This window comes from Sipha flava, unplaced genomic scaffold, assembly GCF_003268045.1.
Source record: "Sipha flava isolate LNK unplaced genomic scaffold, YSA_version1 236_pilon_pilon, whole genome shotgun sequence".
Lineage (NCBI taxonomy): Eukaryota > Metazoa > Arthropoda > Insecta > Hemiptera > Aphididae > Sipha > Sipha flava.
Genome location: NW_020272878.1, coordinates 1,944,893 through 1,970,151, shown reverse-complemented (window position 1 = coordinate 1,970,151; position 25,259 = coordinate 1,944,893). Strand labels below are relative to the sequence as shown.

Here is a 25,259-nt window from a genome sequence, read left to right as displayed (position 1 = left end):
TTTTTTCCACAAACAGAAATTATTATCGAATTATATTGTCTTAAGCTGTTTAGTGTCTTTATAATTATTACATTTATTTTCACGGAAATTAGTGACCAATAGCATTACGTGCTGTAAATTATTAATATGAAAGTATTATTCTGGATACTTATTAGTGCGCAACATCAAACATAATTGAAAAAGTTACCGTATATTTGGATGGTAATTAATTATTATATATATTATATTTGAGTAATTGGGTGTAAGTTGATGGCTAACACTGTGATAATATGGTGTAATTACATTAGGAATAGACTATAAATGAAAATATTCCTATAAAAGTTAATATACAAATATTTTTTTTAAATACTAAATTTTAATGAATTTATAATGTTTATTTTTTGGCGAACAATAAACAGTAAATAAAAATATTACCAAAGTTAAATTATATGTTCAATTTTTTTATTAAAAAAATAAAAATAAGCTCACTACTAACATTTGTTTTTATGTCAAAACATTTTTCACCAAACTTATTACATTATTGCTATAAAAAAATAATATAAAATCATTTTTTATAATTTCTATAATTTTTATACATGACTTTAAATTAAACTTAGCAGTTTAATAATAATAGTTCATAATATTATTTTAAATGATTGAATTTTAAACTTTTGGTTAGTAAATGAGCCAAATTTATTGTTTTTTCTGTATATTTATAAATCTGTGAAACAGTTAAATAATCAAAATTTTAAATAAATTCCCAGTTCTATCACAGAAAACATTCTGGGATGTTTAAAATGTATAAATAGTGTTTTTTTTTCGGTCATTATTAACTATAAACTCAGTCAAAACTGGATGTTGATTAGTGAAGTGTTAGATTTGAGAAAAAAATTATATATCAATTATTTACAAGATATTCATGGCAAAAACAATGTTGTTTTTCTACAGAAACATAATAAGCCTGAATTAATAAATAAAAATAAAGGACTTATTAAAAATAAAAAAAAAAAAACTTTTCAACAAAATTAAGAAATACATTTTTTGATCTAAAATCAAACTGTCACAATCAGTTACTGACACAGTTTTCATGTGTTTCATTCAATGTTTTGCATGAGTTAGACCACAATGGCATTGGGGAACGATCTTGATCTGTATGAAAAGCTGTAGCCAGTGGGAATCGTTTAAAACAAGTTTTGCGGTATTCTTCGATTACATGGCCAACTTCACCAATTTCACCATTAATTAATGAATTTAAAATTTCAGTACACGTCTGTAACATAAAATTTACTAGTAAATAGGAAATAAAATCAAAGAGATTATTTTCTTAAATTTTACCTGAATATTAACATCTTCAAGAGAATCATCTAGTTTTGTAATTTGGTCAAGAACTTCTTGTTGTGAACTATTATCAAGTTTATACTTCATTTTCAAACCTTTAATTTAAAGTTGATGTGTTTTGATTATATGTACGATATATATATAATTTGAAATACAAATAAAATTATTTACCTTGGAATAAAGCTGGTAATGATTTGTGGTGTTTGGCAAGGAACTGAGAATTAATTTCAGCAGCTGATCTTCCACCCAATATTGGTTCTAATTGTTTATTAAGTACCAGCTGCATTTCCTCTTGGATATTTTTAAATTTTAATAGCTTTTCCATGAATCTAATCAGACAATTGTGAAACATAGGATGATCTGGATTTATACGATGACTTCTTATGATACTTTGCAACATCAACAAAAGCTTATCTAAAAATAAAAATATGTTTTAAATGTAGGCACTAGATTTTAAATAGATGTTATTAATTAATAAAATACCTTTTCTGTAATAAATTTCGAATGCCATTAAATGAGTTTCTATATTATCTGATGCAAGTTCCTGGAGTGGTTTTAAGAACTTGATTGACTGTTCCAAAGGATCTTCGACCTATCATTATATTTGTACTTATTAATAAATTTATACTTTATACAAAAATAAATAATTAAAATTATAAGCATCAGTAGCGTATATAGGGGGACGAGCTTAGTGGGCTATAGCCCCCCGGAATATTTAAAAAAACTTAAAATTTATGTTAAACGTTTGTTATATTTTAATGGTGCTTTATGCTTATTTATAATTTGCGTCCAACGGCAAATATAACTATGTTCACGTAGTCTGTAACATTATTTTTATTTTTATGATATTCTTTTTTTTATTTTGACTACCCAGTGAATAAATGACAAAAGCCATTGAGTAATATGAAATACCAAGTAATAAGTAATAGCATTGATTATTGATTATTTATTATTATTTTATTATATTTGATTATAATAAATATTTATAATCAATGGTAGTAGCCTTGGATACTATTCAAGTTTAAAAGGTTTTATCACAGAATATATGAAACATGTATTATATGTATTTCAAATATACTGTGATTTTATTGTATTGTTAGATGCTATTTTTAGAATAGTCAGTTTAAAACTACCCATGTAAATTTGGAAAAAATAAGCATTTTCTGCAGGTGTTTGGTGGGGATAAGGAAGTAAGATTTAGTTAGGTTTATGAGTTAAATATTTAAATTACAAATTAAACTTCTATTTCATATTGTGATATCACAAAAAAAGTATTATACAATCGACTATCAAGAAATCGTAGTAGCAAGGTTATTGATGTTTTGAAGTTGAACGGAACGTTACAAAACGTTCCATATCGTTATGTTATTATTTTTATCAATTATAATACGAATAATATTCATATTTCATATTAATCGGCCCTTTCGTGAGTTCAGGATAAATCATTTTTTTTCCTACGTATAATTTGTACAAATCTCAGAAAAATTTCGAGGGGAGGGGAGTACAACACCCAAACCCTATCACTAGTTGCGTCACTGAGCATAGATAATATCCAACACTTACTCTTTCCAACTTTTCTGGGAGAAGTTCATCCAATGGCAACGCATCAGCCTCGTCACTAGTATTTGTTACTTGCTGTCGATTTTTATGCATATCTCGTTTTTCTTGAGCAGCCAATGCTTGAGCTTTTTCTTCTTGGGCTTTTCGTTGTGCTTTTCTTTGTTTATTCAACAATTTTTTTAACTGTCCAGGAGCCATGTTTCCTAAAATATTTGTGTTAAAAATTACATCAATTACAAAAAGTTAAATAAATTAAGAAAAACGATTGTGAGTTGAGAGATGTGTAAAATGTATAATGCTATTATTAACTAAAATTATTTAGGGAGATTCCGTGGCCTGAAAAATCTCTAACTAATTTTTCCCTAGCCACACCTATATAGTGTATAATATGACAACAAAATATAAGTACGATTCTAAGGTCGACAGTGGAATGCAATAGGTGAACCGAAACAATAGGCAGTCAAACAAGCAGTCAACCATCTAATCAAAAGTGTTACTATTGTCAAAATATAACAAATTATGTAACATCACTGATATAACATATATTATAATGTATAATATAATTTTTAATAGATACATCTTTATTCATTTTAAATGTTCATCGAATAGGAAAAGAAAATAAACTTTAAAGAAATTGTATGTTTATGTAAATATGAATAAAATATTACAATTATAAACAGATGTATGTAGTTTATAATGAATATATATATATATAATGTATTCATCTCTATGAATATAAAATACATTTGTACTTCGAAAACTAAGGAAAGTTATTGTTGACTGTAATGTTTACGTGTGTGTAAATACAAGTAAAATGCCTACTACAGTGTTTTATTATGAATATAGTTCCTATATAAGTATATTATACCCCATGACTAGATTGATTGATAAGTCAATATTGAAACAGGAAAACAACTGGTCCGAGAATGTTGAAATTGAACCACAGGAGAGACCTTGTATTACATGAGCAAACAGAAATATTATTATTATTGTTGCATAACTCAACCCAAAGTTAATAGAAGTGTAGATTGAAAAATATGATCTACATTTTTTGTTTCAATGCATGATTAAGTAGGTAGGTATCTAGTCAATTCTTTAAAATTTTCAAATGTACCAGCGTACAATATACAGTACGTAAAATATATTTTGTTCCACACTTTCGAATTAAATATGTCTTACTGTTATTTATAAGCTACAGTAAATTTGAGACCAAGGATAACAATGGTAGTTTATATTTGTAGTATAATTTCAAGCAAATACTTTATAAAATTATAAAAGTATAAAGAAATAATATAAATTGTTTAATTAATTATAATATATTTATTTAATATCACTTCCTCTTTTATATACTTAAAATATTTAAACAATCTATTATTTTTAACTAGCATAACATGCATGTATAAACTATTCTTGTTTATTCATTATAAATATTAAAGTTTAACATCTTGTAACTAACGCATATTGTTTAAACTAGCCATTTATATACATTTTTCAGGAAATATTTTTGATAAAATTATAAATTTTTAATTGAAACATTTGACTGTGTATATAATACTTATTTCAAATGTATAATTTATTAATTACCTTAGGGATTATAAAATCTTCAAGAAAAACAAAAATCATTAAATAATTATACAAGTATTTTTAAAAAAATAAACATAGATTTATTAAAATTAATTTAAACCTGATATCGGACAATTCAATAAATAAACATTTTTTAATTTATTTTTAAATCATAAAGAGGTAATACTGTATTTTTTTAGAATTATTTTATACAGAAAAAAATAAATAAACTTTTCAGTTTCACTACATCATCGTATTTTTTTAAGTAATTAATCTAGTCATGATTTTCTGTCTGTTTTAGTATCATCATCAATTTGTTAATAAATAAAATTGGATTTTCCAAATAGATTGTATAATTTTACATTATACAACTTTTTACAATTTTAAAATCCCAACTAAAAGGAACTGAAAATATTTGAAATAATTGACTAACTCAATTTCAATAGTAATTGAGGGATTAATGAATTTAAATAGATTTCCAAAATCCTTAATGAATAATTAGATGTATTGGTAAATATAGCTAAATAAAGATTAGACGTAAATTACAATTTTGTACACTTAATAAATTAAATTGATAAATAATATTGATAGTGACTGAAAATCACGGTATCTTCTTATGTATAAAATCCAGCATACAAAAAGTACAATTGTGGAAGAAAATATTGTTATTATTAACATCAATTAATTTATAGTTTCTATACCAGCCCTTGAAGTTTCATCGGAGGTCATTTTCTCTTTTGTCCCTCATTTTTAAATACGACCCTGAGTTATAAAATATAACTAAAATCAACAAATAATAAAAGCTAAATTTGGTTAAATTATAAATAATTTTATACTTGAGTGTTTAATAGTTTTTATTTTTTATAACAATTCACGGCAAAATAATAATTAATAATAATTCAACAAATAATAATTTCAAATATAATTTTTTCACAGCTCTAACCGTAGTTAATGTTTATTTATAACGATGTAATTAATTTAATTGTCAATGTCATGGAAATAAATGTTTGTGGGATTAAAAATTTTGATTTATGAATTAAACGTCTAAATTTTTGGCTGAATGCGTTACATTTAACGCGTAAATATAACATTTGACTGACCTCATCAGATAAATAAATCGAAATATCAGATTGGTATATACAAAATATAATAACGAAACCGAGAGTGACAATAACTGGTTTCCCATGTATTAGTACAATTTTACACTGGCCGCGACGGCACGCAGTTTTCTTAGGAGTCCATTGTTTTGATTTGTAAACCGTGTATTATTATCATGCGGAGCGGTCATTGTTCCACTGCTGTCTTCGACGACAGGTTTATAACGGATCTAAAATGTGTTGTCATTAAAAAAAAAAGACGAGAGAAATGATAGAAAAGCGAATTCTTATGAGAACTGGGTCTTGGCCGCGAGCCGTCAAAATACGCATATTATTATTGCTTAAACGATTTCGGCCGTTTCCCAAATAATTGTAACAAAACGGACATGTTCCAAGAGTCCAAGTCTAAAATATAATAGTTATATCCGTTGTGTATGTTAATGGATCAATCTTTTTTCGGGTCATGACGACCTGTAATCGAATTTAATAGAGGAATATCAACGAAACCCATAGCACCGCAAATATGCTAGGTGTTCAAATAATATGTGTATGAAATTAAATGTATAAATATAAAATGAAAACTGGTTTTATTTATAATGATATTTGATAACTCTAGGAGGTGGTGACGACGGTTTCCTTGACCATAACTTAATGTATTTTTCGTGACCAAGACGGCAAGACATTTTGTTTCTAAATCTACGTGTTGATGTATTTATAATATTATTATTATTAATAGGATTGACGACAAAACACACATCAATGACAACATTGAAATTATGAAATTGGACAATAAGTAAACAAGTATAAAATAAGATGTCAGCAGCACGACGGTGGCCTGCATTGAAAGTTAAAACTATTTTATTCAAATTAGAAAATGTTGCGCAGGAGGATCATTAACTCGGGTCTCTAGTAATTACAATGGGGGATTTCTCAAGATTTCGCGGTCAAAACGCTGGGAATGTTTTAAGTGAAACTGACGCCTTCGTAATGGTTTAAAATGAGACAACAAACTTTAAAATGAATAGCACATTACAGGTATTTTAAAATAGCCTAAATAAACGTTTAGTTCGAAGAAAATAGCTTAATTTTATGATATGAATATATTATACCAATACATATTTTTGACTATTTTCATTTATGTCGTTAAACTATTATTATTGTATTTTATTAACTTTTAATTATAAATATACCAAATATTAAATATAATCTAACATAGTTACATAAGCATAGAATAGTTGATTTGTAAGTAATAAGACTTATTATCTTATACTTAGTATCACTAATAATAAATTGTTAATAACTTCATTGAATCTTATCCCAGTTATATGGTATTATTTTATAGCATATATATAAGCTATAATCTATATATCTTAAATATACAAGAACCATAGTTGATACATCAAAATTACTTAAAAAATAGGCCTATCTGAATAGAAATGTTCGAAATAGGAGTTGCTATTTAAAAACCATGCTTTATACTGTGTATGAAGTTACGAATTTATAAAAATTTTGAAATGTGAATTTATGTACCACTAGTTTATAAAAAAAAATTCTATTTATTCCAATATAATCTGGCTGAAAAATTCAGTGTTCACTAAATTGGCGAACACACTGTATATATCGACATAAATAATTAATAAAATTAAGAACAATTGTTAAAAATTAAGAATGATTTATACAAACAAATATAGCTCTAAACTTTGTTTGAATATTTTACTACGGATGGCTTATTGGGTTATAGTGATTTTTCGAATATATTATTATTTCCATAAATATATACCATAACATATTATTAAAATAATATTTTAATACTTGCATTGTATGAAATTTAAATAAAATATTTTATTTGTTTATTTCATTGAATCGTCTTATTTGTTTTATTTATAATTTAGAATAAATTATATTTCGTTCATATTAAAATATCGAAATACTACTAGATGCTTTAATTTTTCAATTTAGAGTTTTTGGATTTTATCAAATTAATTATATGTTAAACTAGTCTAGAAATTGTATTTTTGTGTCTAATTTTAGTAAATGTAAATAATATATATTATACAGTATATTAAAGGTACACAAAATTACAAAAAAAAAAAAAAAAAAAAAAAAGAACACTGAAATATTAAATTAAAATTAGATTTGATGAATACATATTTTTAATTTACATGCATTGAACAAATTGAAATTATTTTAATATAAGGATTATCAGGTACCAATATTAAAAGTTAGAACATTAAGGAAGTCTATTAAAATCAAATAAACACATACGAGAAAAGTTAAAATTTTGATCAATACATAATTATTAGTGAGTAATTAATAGTGAATAAAAACTTCATCAAATAGTATATTACTATGACAAATTATTAAATAAATAAAAAGCTATTCTTAAAATGGTAAATTAAAATAATAAATTTTGCTGATTGAATACTACTTCAAAAAATTGATAGATTTTCTTATTAATAATTGTATGTAATTTTATCAATGTAATAAAAACCTAAAAGGTATTAATTATTTTCGGATACAAATATGATGGAATAAAAACTACATTAATAGTTAATAACATGTTGTTGAGATCAGCCGTCATCTTCATATCAATACCAATAATCTTAGTAGAACTAAAATTTTTCAAGTTGAGTAAAAATATATATTTCGAGTACTCCATTTTAAAATTATAATTCTTATCGATCTTGAGTTTAATAACATTGAAGCCCGTAATGATTCATTATAATACACTTTGGAAATAGCCAATTACACATAGAAAATAAAGTTGACCATTGTAATGTGATATGTATTCAGATAAAAAAGGAGGCTGGTCGCGTGTTTCGCTGGAGGCCCATTGCACGATTCTGGTAGTTGCTCTAGTTTAAAGTTACCGCGCCCTCTTGTAAAACTTTCACCACACCTGTTTTGTGGTTTTTTGCCCGTTATATGTCTGTTGTAATGTTTAAAAAATAAATTCTAATGTTACATGTTAATGCACTTAACAGGATATCCACAGATGTTTGATCTTGGCGCAGAAAGGGGCCGATGTATATTTTAATGTATTTTTTTATCAAAAATGTTAATTAATAATTGTATACGTTTTATGAAATTTTGTATTCTTTCTTTGATATTTTAACGTTAATTTAATTTTAAATAGTATTTATTGAAAAATATAATCATACTATTTAACATAGATTATAATTACTTTATGTAAATATATCGGATATATAAAAAAAAAATTATTTATAATGTAGGTAAGATTAAGAATAGTAATATTTTTATTAAGATGCCACCTAATTTAAACAACTGATATTTTACAGTGATAAATCATAAAATTTATATTACTAATAATAAATTAATTATAGGACAACATAAAGTAAGTTTAAACGATTAAATTACTTTTAAATATACATTATTATCGGGAAGTAGGAGGTCCGTCCGTAACACGGAATATTGTTAACAAGGAAGTCCAAATACAAATTAAGTTTAATCTTTTACTGTATAATTCATTAATTAAATGCACAAGTGATAAGAAATGCTTGAAAGTGAATCGATTTAAACCGGAATGAAAAGATTTATCCAAAAAAAGATTGGTAGCAAAAGATCAATCTTTTAAAAGATCGATTCACTTTGTATGCTGTTTTTTTTTAATCAATATAAGACACTCTTTGTATATTTGCTCGCGATCAAGATAAAAAGTAGATGAAAATATGAAATGCGTTGTAACTTTTAGTAATTCTTGAAAGTGATCGATTCACAAAAAAAATTGTATTAACAATTCGAATTATCATCATTAAAAATAATTAATGAGGGTAAAAATTATATTATTTACTTGTTTTATTATACACATTAATTATGTTCTACAAAAGGTAAATTATTTAAAAAATTGAAAATGTAAAAACTTTACATAAATCAAAGCCGAATTGTTTATACTGTGCAATATTATAATATAATAATACTAATATTTATAAATAATATAATACTAATTAAATCTTACAGTATGTAATATATTATATATTTATGATTTTAAAGATACGTTATGTAAATAATTAAAAACGTTTGTGTTTAATTTTAGTAGAAAATAATATCATTAATTTTAATATATATTATAAATGTACAATTTATAATTTAAAGTTAAATATTTATAAATATTTAACATCCAAAACAATTAACTATAATTATAATCTCCCTAATCAAACTCTTAACTTTCCCTCAACCAGAGGGTACTTCTCCTACCGATAAAGCAAAACAGCATGAATGAATCATGGTATTAGTATTCTGCGTGCACTCCATGTGTTCAGTTTATATAGTGAAGTCGTGCTACATCGCGTAAATGTAGCATGACGAATTATGATTAATGTTTTTAAAAATCTGTTTGTTTTACATTCTAAGTTTAAAAGTTTTTAATTTTTGTGTAATGGGCACTTCAATTACTGACTGCTTGGAATATACATCAAAACAATTAAAAGGTTTGTAAAATGCACGAGATTTAAATAAAAAATAAGAATTAATACATTTAAATATGTATATTAAATAGTTTTTAAATATATATTTTATGATTACTGTGTTTTTTAATAACACCAATATATATCTATTAAGTATTTCTATAAAAAAATTATATATAAATAAATTTGTATTACTTTACATTTTAATATATGACAACTTAGTTTTGATGTTATTCACTACGTTATACTCGTAGATATCTGCACTTGAATAGTGAAGTAAATTTATACTTTAAATAAAATAATAAATGTATTTAAATAGCTCATTAAAAATTATACAATTGCAATTAGTCGAAAACCCCGAATTTTAAATTAAATAAATTATTTTTGAATAAATATTTATTATACGATATCTGATTTAAAATAATATATATATTAAAAGGTTTTGAGGTTCTTTGAATATCATACCCAATATGCTTTTACCGCGGTAATCAATATTAATTTTATTTTAAAGATAATAAAATAAAATGTATAATTAGTGTGGGCGATTGTCTTAAAATATATAATTGACTAAATCATTATTTTATAATAATTTTACGAAGAGGAGTTATATTAAAAGGATAATGCCCACAACATAAATACATTAAAGATTTGTTTTAGTGAGTTGGACAGAGGTGTATAGAAGGCGTAACATTATTTTACAAGGACAAAAACTAAGTTGTTTAGCAAGTATATCATAAAAATAATCAATTAATAATTATTATCTGTACAAAAAAAATACAAATTGTTGTTTTAAACTATGTTGTATTATGTTATAACCATTTTCGATTTATAAAGATGATTATTATTATTATTATTATTATTATTTATTTACTTATTCAGGTTAATTAGGATTAAAAATGTAATAACATTTAGAAGATCATTTAATTAAAGTACAATATAAGTAAAATCATTAGATACATATAGAATATAGATCCAATACACAGTTTTTAAAATAATCAAAAATATATTTTATGTAAAGGTCATATAAGTCTTATAAGTTATCATTCGAAATAGCGTTTTGGTATACTATTACATTATGTCACTGATTGTGTTAATTTTAGAAGTAAAATGGATTATAATGTAAACTATTTACTTTATATATATATATACTCTATATAATTATTGGTTAATATAAGTTAATAAGTACCAAAATACATAGAAATATGCGCCTCAACAAAATAAATACAAATTGACCAATAATATTATACAATATTAATTTTAAGTCAGTATTAACTAACAAAATAACGTTTATAAATAACTTTCATTTATTATTAATAATAATAATAATATTTGATTTTAAAAATTTTAGTCAATATATAAGCACAGATGAGATAACGGATATTTCTACTAAATATAATCTCTATATTCTATTAATATCTAAAGTTATATTTTAGTAAAATATTAATGAATGCCTATTCAGGAAGTCTAAATCAGTAAAATAGTGAATAATATATTTAGATTTCTAACACAGATCGCTCCAATAATAAATGAAATATTACACAAGACGAATAGAAAAAATGAACAAAACATAATTTAATACCGTTATGTCAAATGTAATATAAGTATAATGACAAAAGATACAATTACACAAATGATTGTATTTGGACATACGAGGACGTATGAATTGGATATTATTATAGAAACGAAAATGGTATTTTTCACATTATATAATCATTCCATTTGCAATGAGTACATACACAGATATTTTTATTAACGAATTACGCCCTTTACATGATTTTAATCGAAACACAAAAACGTACTTTTATAAATTAATAATCTTTATTAGTACGATATTATTTAAATTATAAAATAAATTATTGATTCTTCAATAAACTGGTTTATTTGTTCTGGATTCTTAAATGTTGAACGATATTTTCAAACAGAAACAAGAATATCAATAATCAATATAAGAATAAAAATAATATATTTTTTTTTAATTAGGAACATGACTTTTTGTTTTTATTTTTTTCGTCATTGTATACAATATTATCAAGAAGTAATATGATATAAAATTAATGTTTAAAAATGCATTTAACCCCGGGTGAAAAGTTGGTTACTGGATTTTGTCCGCGTAATTACGTGGATATTACTGTAGGTCAAATAGCACTAAAGTCGTGTCTTGTACCAGAGCAAGGTTAACCAGTTATAAACTCTTTTGTCTACAAAATTCCAGTATATTTTTAAATTCTCTTGAAGTAGCTTATGCTTATGGGCGTAACAATGAATATAAAAGTAGTCTATTTTGAAATATTATGAAAACATTAAAAAAAATATAAAAATATATAAATACATCCTTAAAATTGTTTATTCAATAGTTTATTGATTAAAAGTTATACTTAATAATCGGGATTTGAATTGTGTGTAGGATAGTGTAGTGATTTCTTGACTATCTCAATAGTGAAGAAAAAAATCTATTTTTTTTTTAAATCTATAAATTAAAGTCAAATAAAATACTTAAATTTTTATGAAAACTAATAGTTGCTATAAAAATGGTATTATAAGAATACGTCATATTTTAATTTTATTATCAAAGAAAATGCGATGTAATAATGATATGCGTTTTTAATATTATTCTTGTTACATAATTGCGAAGTTAAACAATTAATTGAAAAAAACTCATAAGCCCGTGATTCCTGTTTTATACAAATAATGAAAAAAGAAAAATTACTTAAATAACCTAATTTTTATATATAACATTTTCTTTGCAGATGTATTTGCTGCCATATGTAATATTAAAAATAATATTATTAACAAATACTGTTGCGGAACCAGTGTTGGAAATTTTATTGCCAGTAGAGAATGGCCAATCTTTAACTAATGCGGATCAATCAAATTCAGCCAACGATGATGAAAAAACTTTGGCTCAACAAATTTTTGAAGGCAAGTATGGTCTAATACATAAAGAACTGTTCAATGATATACCATCAAGGCCAGGCATTTTAAGTTACAACATAAATCCCGAAGTTCCAAAAGACAACATTAATAATTTAGGAGGTTTAGATTCTAATGAAATATGGCTGGCAGAAAATCATTTGCTTGTATTAAAAGGAGGAAACTTTAGTGATAAAAAAGTTAAATGGACATATATAGATAACTATATTGCTCCAATAAGGCAGGTAAAAATACCAGAAAACCCTAAAATACCTCCACCGTTTCCAATACAGCTAGAAGACAATGGACCTATTGATTTTGTTACAGTCAATGGTTCAATTTGGAATCCAATATTTTCTCCTCAATTTCCTCCAATTCAAGGTTTACCTTTAAATACAACGCTTGATGAAGATGATCAGTCACTATTTTATCCTCCAAAATATGATTTTGTATACGCTCAAGAAAATTCTACAAGAGTTCCACCGGGTCCTTTAGTACCTGGAATAGTATTACCACCCCCACCAAATTTTTTTGGTCCTCTAGAAAAGCCAGAAAAGGCTAAAAAAATTAATTTAAATACCAATAAAACAATTCCAAGATTTAATCAAAAACCATATTTTAAAATTCCTAAGGGAAATCATAATTCAAAAGAAAATGGATGGGTTCCAATACCGTCAATTAAACCAAATTATATAGAAGATTTAAAAATAAAAAATAATGTTATCATTACTACAACTGAAAATAATAATTACAACTCAAATTTTAATGAACAAAACAGTTTCCCCAATCATCAATTTTTGTTTGAGAAAACAGTTAAACATACAACCATTCGCCCAGAAACATATTATTATTACGACGAAAATAGTAAATATGACGTAGAAAAACCTGTACAACAAAATAAATATGTGAATTCTGGTAATCTTGGTATAAGAAATCAACAATATAATATACAAAATAACTTTGAAAAGTCAACTACAGGCAAACCATATTATGAGTATAGTTACATAGCACCTGGGTATGCTATTAAATCTCAAATTCAAACCCCGATAAATAAACAAAAACCAATGACAGAACATCAAAAAGAAAATCCTGTATATCAAGAATGGTCAGAAAAACCTAAATCATCCCAATACAGCAATCAATTGGAAAAGCAAAAACATCAGTCCTGGTCACAGCAAAATAATCAATATACAGAAATTGATTATGGATATCATACTGAAAAACCTAACTTTGCCACAGATAATCCATATCATGCATTTTTCACACAAGACGATGCTAGTTTAGTAGATGAAAATACGAAAAAATACTTCGCATTATTTGGACAGAAGGTTAGAACTGAAAAACCAATCCAAGTAACACCGCAATCTAAACATCAGAGCAGTAAACATGATAATAAAATATCTTTAATTGATAACATATTAATCAACTTTAAACAACCATTGCCGATTAACAATCCGGAATCAGAAATAACTACATCGAAATCTCGGTACAATTATCCTCAATTATCTTTACATGACGATACTAATGTTAACTTTAAGCAACCGAATCCTCAAATAAATTCAGACGCTGAGATGATAACTCAAAATACCAATATTTTAAAAGAAAATCACCCATATTCATACGATAATACAGCAATCAACTATCAACATATACCATTAAAAAATGTTAATATTGACGAAACAATTAAAAAACCCTACACACAAGATTCATTTAAAGATAATAACCCAATGAATTATAAACAACCATTACAATTGAAAATCCCAAATACAGAATCAATTACAAAAAGACCAAATTTAAATATACCACAGTTATCATTCTTTGATGATACTAAAGTGAATTATAAACAACCATTACCACCAATAAATTTAAATTCGGAAATTATTACTAAAAGACCATTATACAGACCAATACACTCATTATTTGATAACACAAATATAAATTACAAACAACCAATGGAATCTGAAAATTTAAATGCAGAACGGATTACTCAAAGACCACACATACATGTAACACAATCAGATTTCAATTTAGATACTTCATTAGGAACAAATGATCCAAATTTAGAACATGCTACTCAAAAGTCATACATGCAAATACCTGAAGCACCATACTATAGTGTTACTACAATTACTAATAAACAACCATATTCATCAATAAATCAAAATGCAGAATTAGTTACTCAAAGACCATACATTCATGTGCCAGAAACTTCATTAGTGGATGGAATATCAATAAATTATAAGCTACAGGGATATTCAAATAGTGAAACTGTTACTCAAAGACCTTATATTAAAGTACCACAAACTTCATACTTGGAAAATACACAAGTTAATTATCAACAACCAATATTACAGCAAAATCCAAGTAATGAAGCAGCAGGAAAAAGACCACAAATCAAATTCCCTCAAACATCACTTACTGATAACAATCAATTCAATTTTAAAAGACCACTACCATTACAAAACCATGACACAGAATACTTTACCCAAAGACCTCAAACCATTTATTCACACACACCAGTTTATTCAAATGATGATATTCAAATAAATTACAAACAACCGCTTCAAACAAAAAATATTGAAACAGAATACAAAATATCAACGCAAAGACCATTAAATCGAGTAGTTTCTTATAATTTACCAGGAAATAGCGGGAGTCATTTTTTCTTTTTGACAACTCATACTGGACATCCAATACAATATAATTTGAGTAATAATAACTATCAATATTATAAAAGAAATGTCAAATAATAAATGTAATACTAACTGTAAATAATTAATTATTATAACTTTTTTTTTTTTCAAATCTATAGGATGAGAATATATTACAATTTGATAATTTGTAACATGGATAAACTTAATACAATCAAAAATTTGATATTGTTAAAGAAAAGACTGTGTTAAGTAATACAAAATTATTATTATGTAAGATATCATAATATTATTAGTGTTTAATTAATTTGACATATCATAAAGCTATTTTCATTTCTTATTTTTGATTGATGGCATTATTCTTTAAAAAATAATTTTATCAGTAATCAAGTGAAAGTAAATTATTGAATTACTTCTTAGCATGTACAAATTGAAATAAATTTAAGACATAGGTATGTGAAGTAATTTAAAATTGTGTCATAATTTTAAATAATAAGAAATAATTTGTTATTTATTTTCGCTTAACAATAATTCTAAGATTAAATTTAAATTGTTCTATGTACCATGTAATATTTTTAATTTGTTTCATTCATGAAAATTAAACAAATATTTATCATTTTTTTTTTTATTATTATTTATACTAGTAAAAATGTATAATTTACTTTACAAATAAGTACTATTATATTTGTTAACTTATTCATATAGTTTTATATATTAATAAAATTAGAGTGAATATTTTGATGATCTTGAATAATATTTAATATATAACCATGAACTAAAAAGAGTTAGTATCAATACAATAATAAAATAAATATTGAAACATAATAACAATTTAATGAAGTTAAATTATAAATCCCTAATTTGATATATAAACATCATGGAATACATAAATTCAAAACTTAAATATTAAATACTTTTAATTTAAATATTATTTAATACTATATTAAATTTGTACAAATATTGTACATATCTTATATTAAATAAATATTTATACTATATAATACAATTTTTACTTTGCCGCCAAAGCAAATCTAATTTTAAATAATAAAAAAAGCACACAAATACAAGATAACTATCATCAAAATTCTTGAATTGGTTAGGCTAGGTCTTGAAATTTGTTAATTGTTGTCTTGAATATGTGTGCTTATAAGACCATTTTTTATCACAGTCTTAAATTAGATTATTTAGAAAAATTGAATTGTATTTTATACCAGTTTTAACTGTTTTTATTTACAACAATATAATATTCAGAGCCAATCTAGATTACTTAGTTCAGTTAAACAGGCTAGTTGATAATTAAATAATACTTAATTTCATACCATAATTGAAATTTTCTAAAATAATAATTCTTAATATCTACAAAGTTATAAAAGAATTTATGTTTTTTTAACCAAATACTTGAATGAATTATAGTGTGATTATGGACTAATTGTTGACAAAATATCAAAAAATTAGCCATGTAAATACATTTATAAAATTATTTTATTATTTTTTCATTATTTATTCAAAATGATAAAAAAAACTTTTGATCCTGTTAAATATGATGGAGAATATAAATTATTTATAACTCCATACAAAGTACACTTATTAATAGGCAAAAGTTGAAAATAAAGAAATATTTCAAAATATTTCTTACTCTGTAATATATTTTTCTCATTTATTAAGCAAAAATAATACAAATATTTGTATTTGTTATGGATCACTTACCTTAAATTAGAGTTTAATACCAATTATGTAATCATTACATTTTATTAGTTTTACTATAAACAATCAAACTAAAAATTCTAAGTTAATTTTAAGTAAGTAAAAGAATAGCACCAAAATAAACTCAATTTAAAAATTAAGTTACTTAGCTTTCTATATACAAATATCAGGCCCTTATTTAGGGGGGCACGGGTGGGCACATGCCCGGGGGCATGAGGTCTTAGGAGTGGCAGAATATTTTAGCAAAATTAATTTTTAAAAAGATGTATCTAAGGAAAAAAAAATAAAATAGTATGTTTTATAATGTTATAATTTGATTAATTTGTAAATTAAAAAAAGTATTAAACAATTTTCATTTATAAGCTATATTTTAATATTAAAACATCTCAATTATGGACGAAATAATAAGTGTTATATTATTATTTATTTAAGGAGGGGGCATAAATTATAAGTCTGGGGAACCAAATTTTTAAAACGGGCCTGATAAATGTTTAAATTTTTTTTTTTTTTTAATTGTTTATGGAACTATCTTGATTGTTAAAAATATGTTTGGAAATTGGAATTATACAGGCTTGTTCTAAGTTGTTTTTATAAATAAGATTAAATATAAAAATAATTAAGGCTTCTTTAATATAAGTATCAAATTAAATAGAACCACTTGAAATCATTATTTCAAATTCATTGAAAGAAAATTGTTTTTTAAATTTTGTTAACACTGTACCCTATATATATATACAAAAAACCTCTAAGAAATCATAATTTTAACAATCTTTTTCTATATATAATAAAATAATATAAAACTGAACATAAAACTTACCAGTGTCCAATTCATTACTTGATGATGCATCAGTTGGAGGTTTATCATGTAAATGTAAGTAAACTTGTATAGCACATCTTGCCACTCGGAAATAAAATGGATGAGAACGTAACACATCTTCTAGTCTTAATAAATTTACATATGACCTTAAAGTCATCTTACGCATACAGTAAGTGTGAAAATCAAATTGATCATCAATAATCTCAGTAAAATGCTGAAATATAAAATATTATTTTAAGATTAAAATTTTGTTCTATAAATTATGAACACATTAATAATCATAAAAACAATGGTCATTTAAATCAGATATTATTTAGTTACTGATTGAAAATATACACTGAACTTTAGACAATAAATTCAATTTTCATTACAAAAATATCTTATTGATTAGATCTATAATACACTTGCATTTGTAAAATTCCTATTAATGACTAGTTACAGTTAGTAAAAATTAAAATACAGTAAAACCTTGATAAGACGGAATCGATTGGGGCCATGACATTTTTCTGTGTTGACAGGATTTCTGTCTTGACGGGGTTAGTTAATTATATGTAATTTGAAACAGGACCAAAAAAATATTCCGTAATACCGGGGTTTTCGTTTTACCAAAGTTCCGTCTTATTGAGGTTTTACTGTATAATAATAATTTATAAAATAACCAATTACAATAATTCAATAATTTCTAACAGAAAAATAATAAAATTAATTAATTAGTTAAACGGATATCAGATTCTTGTTTAAAAAATTTTAGGAACAGAAGATGGTTCAAAAAGTAGAAATATTACAAATAATCAAGTAGTACTGAACATGCTATTCAATTTGACAATGAAATTTTTTTTAAATAATTAAATACAACAAAAATGAATCATGTCAAAATTCAACAACTTATTTTTTATAATTTTATAATTAACAGTTCCTAAAACACAAATTGAAAAATGTGTAAAAGGAAATCAATTATTTTTACCCGATCAACTTCATGACATTTTTTCAAACTTTCACCCCATTTTCCCAGTCGTTGAAAAGCTAATGCACACTCAGTTTGGAACCACATACATTGCATCTCATTCAAATTTTCCATAGGTGAAACACCTTCCTATAACATTTCAAACAAAAAAATTATAGATAAATACATTTTTCTTTTAATGTTTACATAGCTGTAAAAATTTAAAGATAATATCACTATTAACTAACTTAAAATAGTATTAAACTATTTTTAACTCTAAATTTAAAATTAATTTCTTCAATATATCAAACAATTAATATACATTTACATTATTTTAATTCAAATTTTTTTTTCGAAGATATTGATTTATTGGAAATTAATTTATTAGGTGTACAATTATTTATTTTTTACTTAAAATATAAAAAAATTATAATTCCTAAACTTTTAAATTAAAACTACATATAAATATATATAAATTGTAAAAATAATATACTTTATTCAAGTTAAGAAACAACCTAAATAGGAGTCAACTTTCTAAGTAGATTCTAACCAAACATTCTATAACTCTACGAATTACTATTTTTTCCACATAATGAGACACGGTAAGATGAATTAAATGCACGAAAGTAAATACTAAACATCTGGTACTAACTTAATATGAATGGAAAATTGTAAGGTCTAAAATTAATTATTTTCTAAATAATATTGAATAAAAAAAAAAAAAAAACACTTAGTTATTACAAAATATATTTGGTGAACAAATAAAAGGTTTTGAAATTCATGAAAAAATGTAAAAATAATAAATCTACAAATACAATATATAATCTTTTTATCAGTCTAATATATATATATATAAGTAAAATTAAACTATATATTAAGTAATTTATATAAATAAAAATTAACTGTTCCATGTATGTAACTGTCGGACAAGGTTTGTATGAAAGAAAATTTTAAAGAAATTCTACCAGTCTACGTAAGAATATTTTTGTTCAGAATGCTTTTACAATATGGATGAATATGGGTGTCACCAATCTCTTACAAAGATCTCAAAAAGCTCAATAACCAGGAATTTTTAACAATTCAAGAATCATGTGAGGAAAGAGGGTTGTTAGAGAATGATTATCATTGGGATGTAACTCTGGAATAGGCTGTATAATATAAATCAGTGCCAAAGGTAAGAGAGCTTTTTACTACATTAATAGCAACATCTAGACTTTCAAACCCTAAAAAATTGTGAGAAAAATACAAAAATGATATGGCAGATATTTTACATAGATTCAAGAACACAATTAATAAAAATTTAACACCAAACTAATTAACCAATTTTTATATTATTATAGTCCATGTCAGTAATTTTGTTCAAATTAGGTTATATCCTTGTTTCTTTCTCAATAAATTTTAAAAATAAAATGCTTATTACAAGGCAAAGGATTGTAATAATATTGAAATTTTATAAGATTCTAGCAGATGGCAGTTAATTTATTGACACTTTTACTATCACATTGGGAAACCATCAAATCTATTTGTGTTAGCAAAAGATAGGCTAAAAGTATTGTGCACGATTAGTACTTTGTAAAATTAAAATTATACAATTTTGTACTCTTAAATAATAAAAATAATTAAAAACCAACCCAAGTAAAACTGGGTAAATCGGCTAGTTAATAATGAATCCTACAATAACTTTTCATAATAAATGTAATATTAAATAAACGTTATTGAGCTGTCTTACCCTTGTAAACTTTGAGCATGTTTCTTCAGCTTCTTTAATGAGATCTGCACGCAACATGTACTTGGCACACTTTGAATTAATATATCTGTCAGCAGTATCCAGTCCTTGAGCTTCATCTAGCCACTTATAGGCTTCATAAACATCACCAGCATGCTAGTAACAAAATATAAATAAAACAATGATACAAATATTTTTATAAAAAATAATATACATACTTTGAGTATTCTTCCTTTTGTAACAAACAGTTCAATCAAAGTTGGTGTATGTTCTATTGCCATATCAATATAAGTCAAAGCCTTTTGTATATCATCAAGATAATCATAATGTTGAGCTAGATAGTGATAGACCCATAATAATGCAGAAGCTGGTTCTTTAACTGAAACATCTTAAATAAACAATCACAAATATTTTTTAAGATTAGTTTAACAGAATAAATGACAAGCATTTGTATATCAACATTCAACAATTTATGTTATTTTTTTGCATCTTGTATTTATAAAATAAATAATAATTTTTAAACTAGAACTATAGAAATTGTATTTAAATAAATTTCATGGTAGACTTAAATAGTTAAACTATTCAATTATTTTAAAAATATTTTACTTTACCTTCACTATCAAATGAATTAAACATTGTTAAATTATTTACATAGGATTTTAATAAATCTTCAATTATTTGTACTTTTTGTTTATTCTTATACAAAGAACGTAAATCTACAAATAGTGGTGGAACACCTTTATGGAAACCTGCTCTTAAGTATGAATCAACTTCACTTCGGAATGTATTTCCTAAAAATATAAAATAAAATTAATTATTAATAATGCTAATAATAAGCAAAATGTATATACCTGAAGCAAAAGTTAAACATAAACGTTTAGGAGCTAAAGCTTTGGGAAACTTTTTTCGATAACCACATAACATATTATAAACACATTCATCGTTATGTAATTGTTTAGCTTCCTTTATTTTTAAATAGTAAGGAGTGTTTTCTTGATTCCTTCGAAGTAATTTTTCATAACACAATGTAGCTAAGTGATATTCTCCCATTTGCAAGTATAATGAACCTTAATTAAATAAATATATAAAAAAGTAATTAAAATTATAATATGTATAATTACTATATCGAAAAAATCATAAGTTACATAATTTGTTAACTTACCATAAATCTCTAGAACTGTTAATTTATCAAAAATGTTTTCTTTATACATATCTAAATGTTTAATAGCATCCAAAATTCCATGAGATTCTTGGATAACCATATTTTGATATAAAAGAAGCTCACTATACTCAAAGTCAAATGGTGCCTAATATAAAAATTGAAAACATAACTATGTTTAATACTCAATAACTATTACTTAATAAGAATAAATATTATTTGCTCAAAATCTTATATAAGTATGTAAAAAAAAAATTATTAAATTTAATAAAAATTATTTCTTGTAATAGTTTTAGTTAAAAATAATTTAACATTGCACACAATTAGTAATATCAATTTTAATTTACAACAGATAAAAAATTATTATTAAAACTTACAGACACCATTTGTGTTTTCCTAAATGTTTCCAAAATTTTTAAAGCCATATCGTAATCATTCAATAGATGATACGCCATAGCATAACCAATCCATGATGCTCTTTGTGTTGGTCGTAACATGAACAGTTGATATCTTGTATCCTTAAGGAATAATGATAAAAATTAAAAATAGTTAATTTATCATGATTATTTTTATCAAAATTGTAAAATCCTTTAATATTTTAAGCATAAATATTTAAAAGTTATTAAATAACTACTAAAATTACTTCTCTATTTCTAATATTTTTAGATATTTCATTTTTGTCAATTTAGTACTCTTGAACTCATAGTGGTCTACTTTTTTAATTATTTAATTATTTTATTAATTATTTTTTTTGTAAATTTATTACAATTTTTAAAAGTTTAATTTTAAAATATTAAAAATAAATAATAATAAAAAAATATAAATATTTAAATATTTAATTAATTAATCATAGTTAAATAATAGGAAGTATATTTATTTTTTAAATTATTATTATACTGCAAAACATTGATGGCATAAAATTCTACATATGAACAATGAATTCTAAATAACTACAGTATATATTTATAATTTAACTAATTAAAAATCTACACATCAACATTGACCAAATATATCAGTAATAACTTTGATAATACTGTTAATTTTCATATCATTTTTACTTAAAAATTAATGAATATAGTTTTTATTGTTTGAGTGTTAACATCAATGTTTATTTAAACAACATATTTTTTAAGGTTCACAATTTAATAATTATATATAAAATATAAAATATAAATATAACCCAATCGATGTATTTAATTTCCATCCAATATGATGGTTGTAATATTGGTAACACGCAAAATTTAATTTTTTATGTATGAATGTTACATAAAAAAGCTGATTTTATTTATTTATTATGATTAAACGAGCTAGCCCATTTACAATAGCTAACGTGGAAACATAAAATAACAATATACAGTATAACAGTTTATATGTTGTGAGAGGTATACAATATAGATTTAATATTTAAGATAATATTGATTAGTTTCAAGAGACTGAATTAGACCAGAATTGTAAAGAGACCAAATTTTTTAATTATAATCACTAACTAATCAAATAAAGGCGAAGTTTAATGACTTAAGGGTTAAAAAAGTCAAGTTAACAACGAAGAAGTTCTATTTTGAATATAGATATAATGATCATTGAATGAAAGAGAAAAATCAAGATAAATATCTAGATCTTTAACATGATAGACTCAATCTAATTCAACACTATTAAAAAATAAAAGTTTAATAAAGATAAACGCTTACTAAAGAAAGTAATAATTTTACATTTTGTAACTTTCAAGTAAAACTTGTTTGTATTACATCAATTACTTTAAACTATTAAGATCATATTGAAGTAGTTTGGTCTTATCAGCAATTAGTAATACATCTTCAATCCAGATAACTGTTTTGCCTCCAATTCATTCCAAAAATTGTAAAAATCTACACTCCTATTATATATCTACCATTATTCATTTTAGTTTAGTTTGGTATAAAATATTCTTATTGATCAATCAAATTTCTCTTAGATTGAATGTATACATGTTTAATAATACCTTTGTTGATATAAAAAAAAGGTAATAATAAATGTACTTAATTGTAGTCTAGTAATATGTGGATCACACATCATAATTGAAATAATTGTAAAGGCCACACATTCAATAAATACATTTTTATTCATATAATTTGATGTCATAAAATAAAATAAAGTTTAACAATTGTTTTAAAAAATTATAATGAATTTTTTTATTATTAATCAATCATATTTTTTAATTAATGTCTAATTATCTTCCTAATTAGTATCAAAAAATATAAATCTTGCTCAATTACAATTTTTAATCCAAAATCTTTAAAATCTTAGAAAAATGGCATATAAAGCAAAATTTAATAATAAGTTCAGTAAAGCTGTCTAGAAATAAAATAAGAACTAATTTAATCACATTTTACCTTTATGCGAGACAATGTATGTTAATTATAAAAAATAAATAGGAAATTAATAATAACTATGCATAGAATAATATTTACTCTGTATCCCTCCAAATCTCTCATTTGAATTTGCAACAGTGATAAATCTCGTAAAATTTGTATGTTGTCTTTTTCCCATTTTAAAGCATTCCTATAACATTTAATAGCTTCATCATACCTGAAGAGAAAATAATACATTAAATACATTTTATAACATACAACTACCTAATGATCCAATGAATATAAAAATATTAAAACTAACTTTTTATCTGATCTTTGCAATAACCCATACACATGCCAACAAACATGTGAAGTAAGATCATTTCGAAGGCCACGTCGAACATGTTCATAAGCTTCTTCTTTTCGACCGAGAAAATTTAAAGTCAGACCTTTCATGGCCAAAGTTTCTATATGAATCAAAATGTTAATCAATATAACACATTACTATGACTGTTAAAAATAATGTACCTCCATGTTCTGAAAATTTTGGATTTGAAAGGATCTGTTTCGCAAATTTCAACCCATTTTTGTATTGTTTTTGTTCATAGCATCTCTACATAAATAAATATATATATATATATATACACACACACACACACATATATATATATATATATATAAGTATATATACATAATATAGTTAGCAAAAAAAAAATAAAAAAAAAATTGAAATATAAACTGTAATAGTAGAACAATAAAACTATAAAAACTAATATTTTAAAAGTAGATAAATGATAAAAAAAATAAAAAAAACCAACGATTAAATGTTTACTATCCAAATGTAAATTAATAAAACAAACTTACTAAAATTCTTTTGAATAATGAATTTTCCTTGGGCGGTAACGGTTGGCCCGACGGCATTTTACTTAAGTTTTACACCAACCCTAATGAAAATAGATTTCCTAAATTACTGTCACTTTAAAAAGTGTAAAATTTAATTTTTTCGAAAGATGATCCTCGTGAGAATTCCCATAACACTTTTGAGAGAAATCATAAATACA

At 24.0% G+C, this 25,259-nt stretch overlaps 2 protein-coding genes across 2 annotated transcripts; one reads left to right on the top strand and one right to left on the bottom strand.

Annotated features, from left to right (window-relative positions):
• Window positions 1-992: 992 nt before the first annotated feature.
• Window positions 993-25,259, bottom strand: LOC112683814 (N-alpha-acetyltransferase 15, NatA auxiliary subunit). Its single transcript, XM_025554985.1, has 17 exons — window positions 25,063-25,259; window positions 24,727-24,811; window positions 24,521-24,665; window positions 24,319-24,436; window positions 22,249-22,389; window positions 21,875-22,019; window positions 21,564-21,779; window positions 21,324-21,503; window positions 20,931-21,100; window positions 20,716-20,868; window positions 19,008-19,136; window positions 18,044-18,257; window positions 2,881-3,080; window positions 1,801-1,909; window positions 1,489-1,731; window positions 1,315-1,412; window positions 993-1,249 (listed from the first exon to the last, which is right to left on the bottom strand). The coding sequence occupies exons 1-17, from the start codon at window positions 25,117-25,119 to the stop codon at window positions 1,046-1,048; spliced, it is 2,607 nt and encodes an 868-aa protein (XP_025410770.1). The 5' UTR covers window positions 25,120-25,259; the 3' UTR covers window positions 993-1,045.
• On the top strand, window positions 9,740-15,621 carry LOC112683813. Its single transcript, XM_025554984.1, has 2 exons — window positions 9,740-9,985; window positions 12,709-15,621. Exon 2 carries the CDS (start codon window positions 12,709-12,711, stop codon window positions 15,619-15,621), a length of 2,913 nt encoding a protein of 970 aa, XP_025410769.1. The 5' UTR covers window positions 9,740-9,985.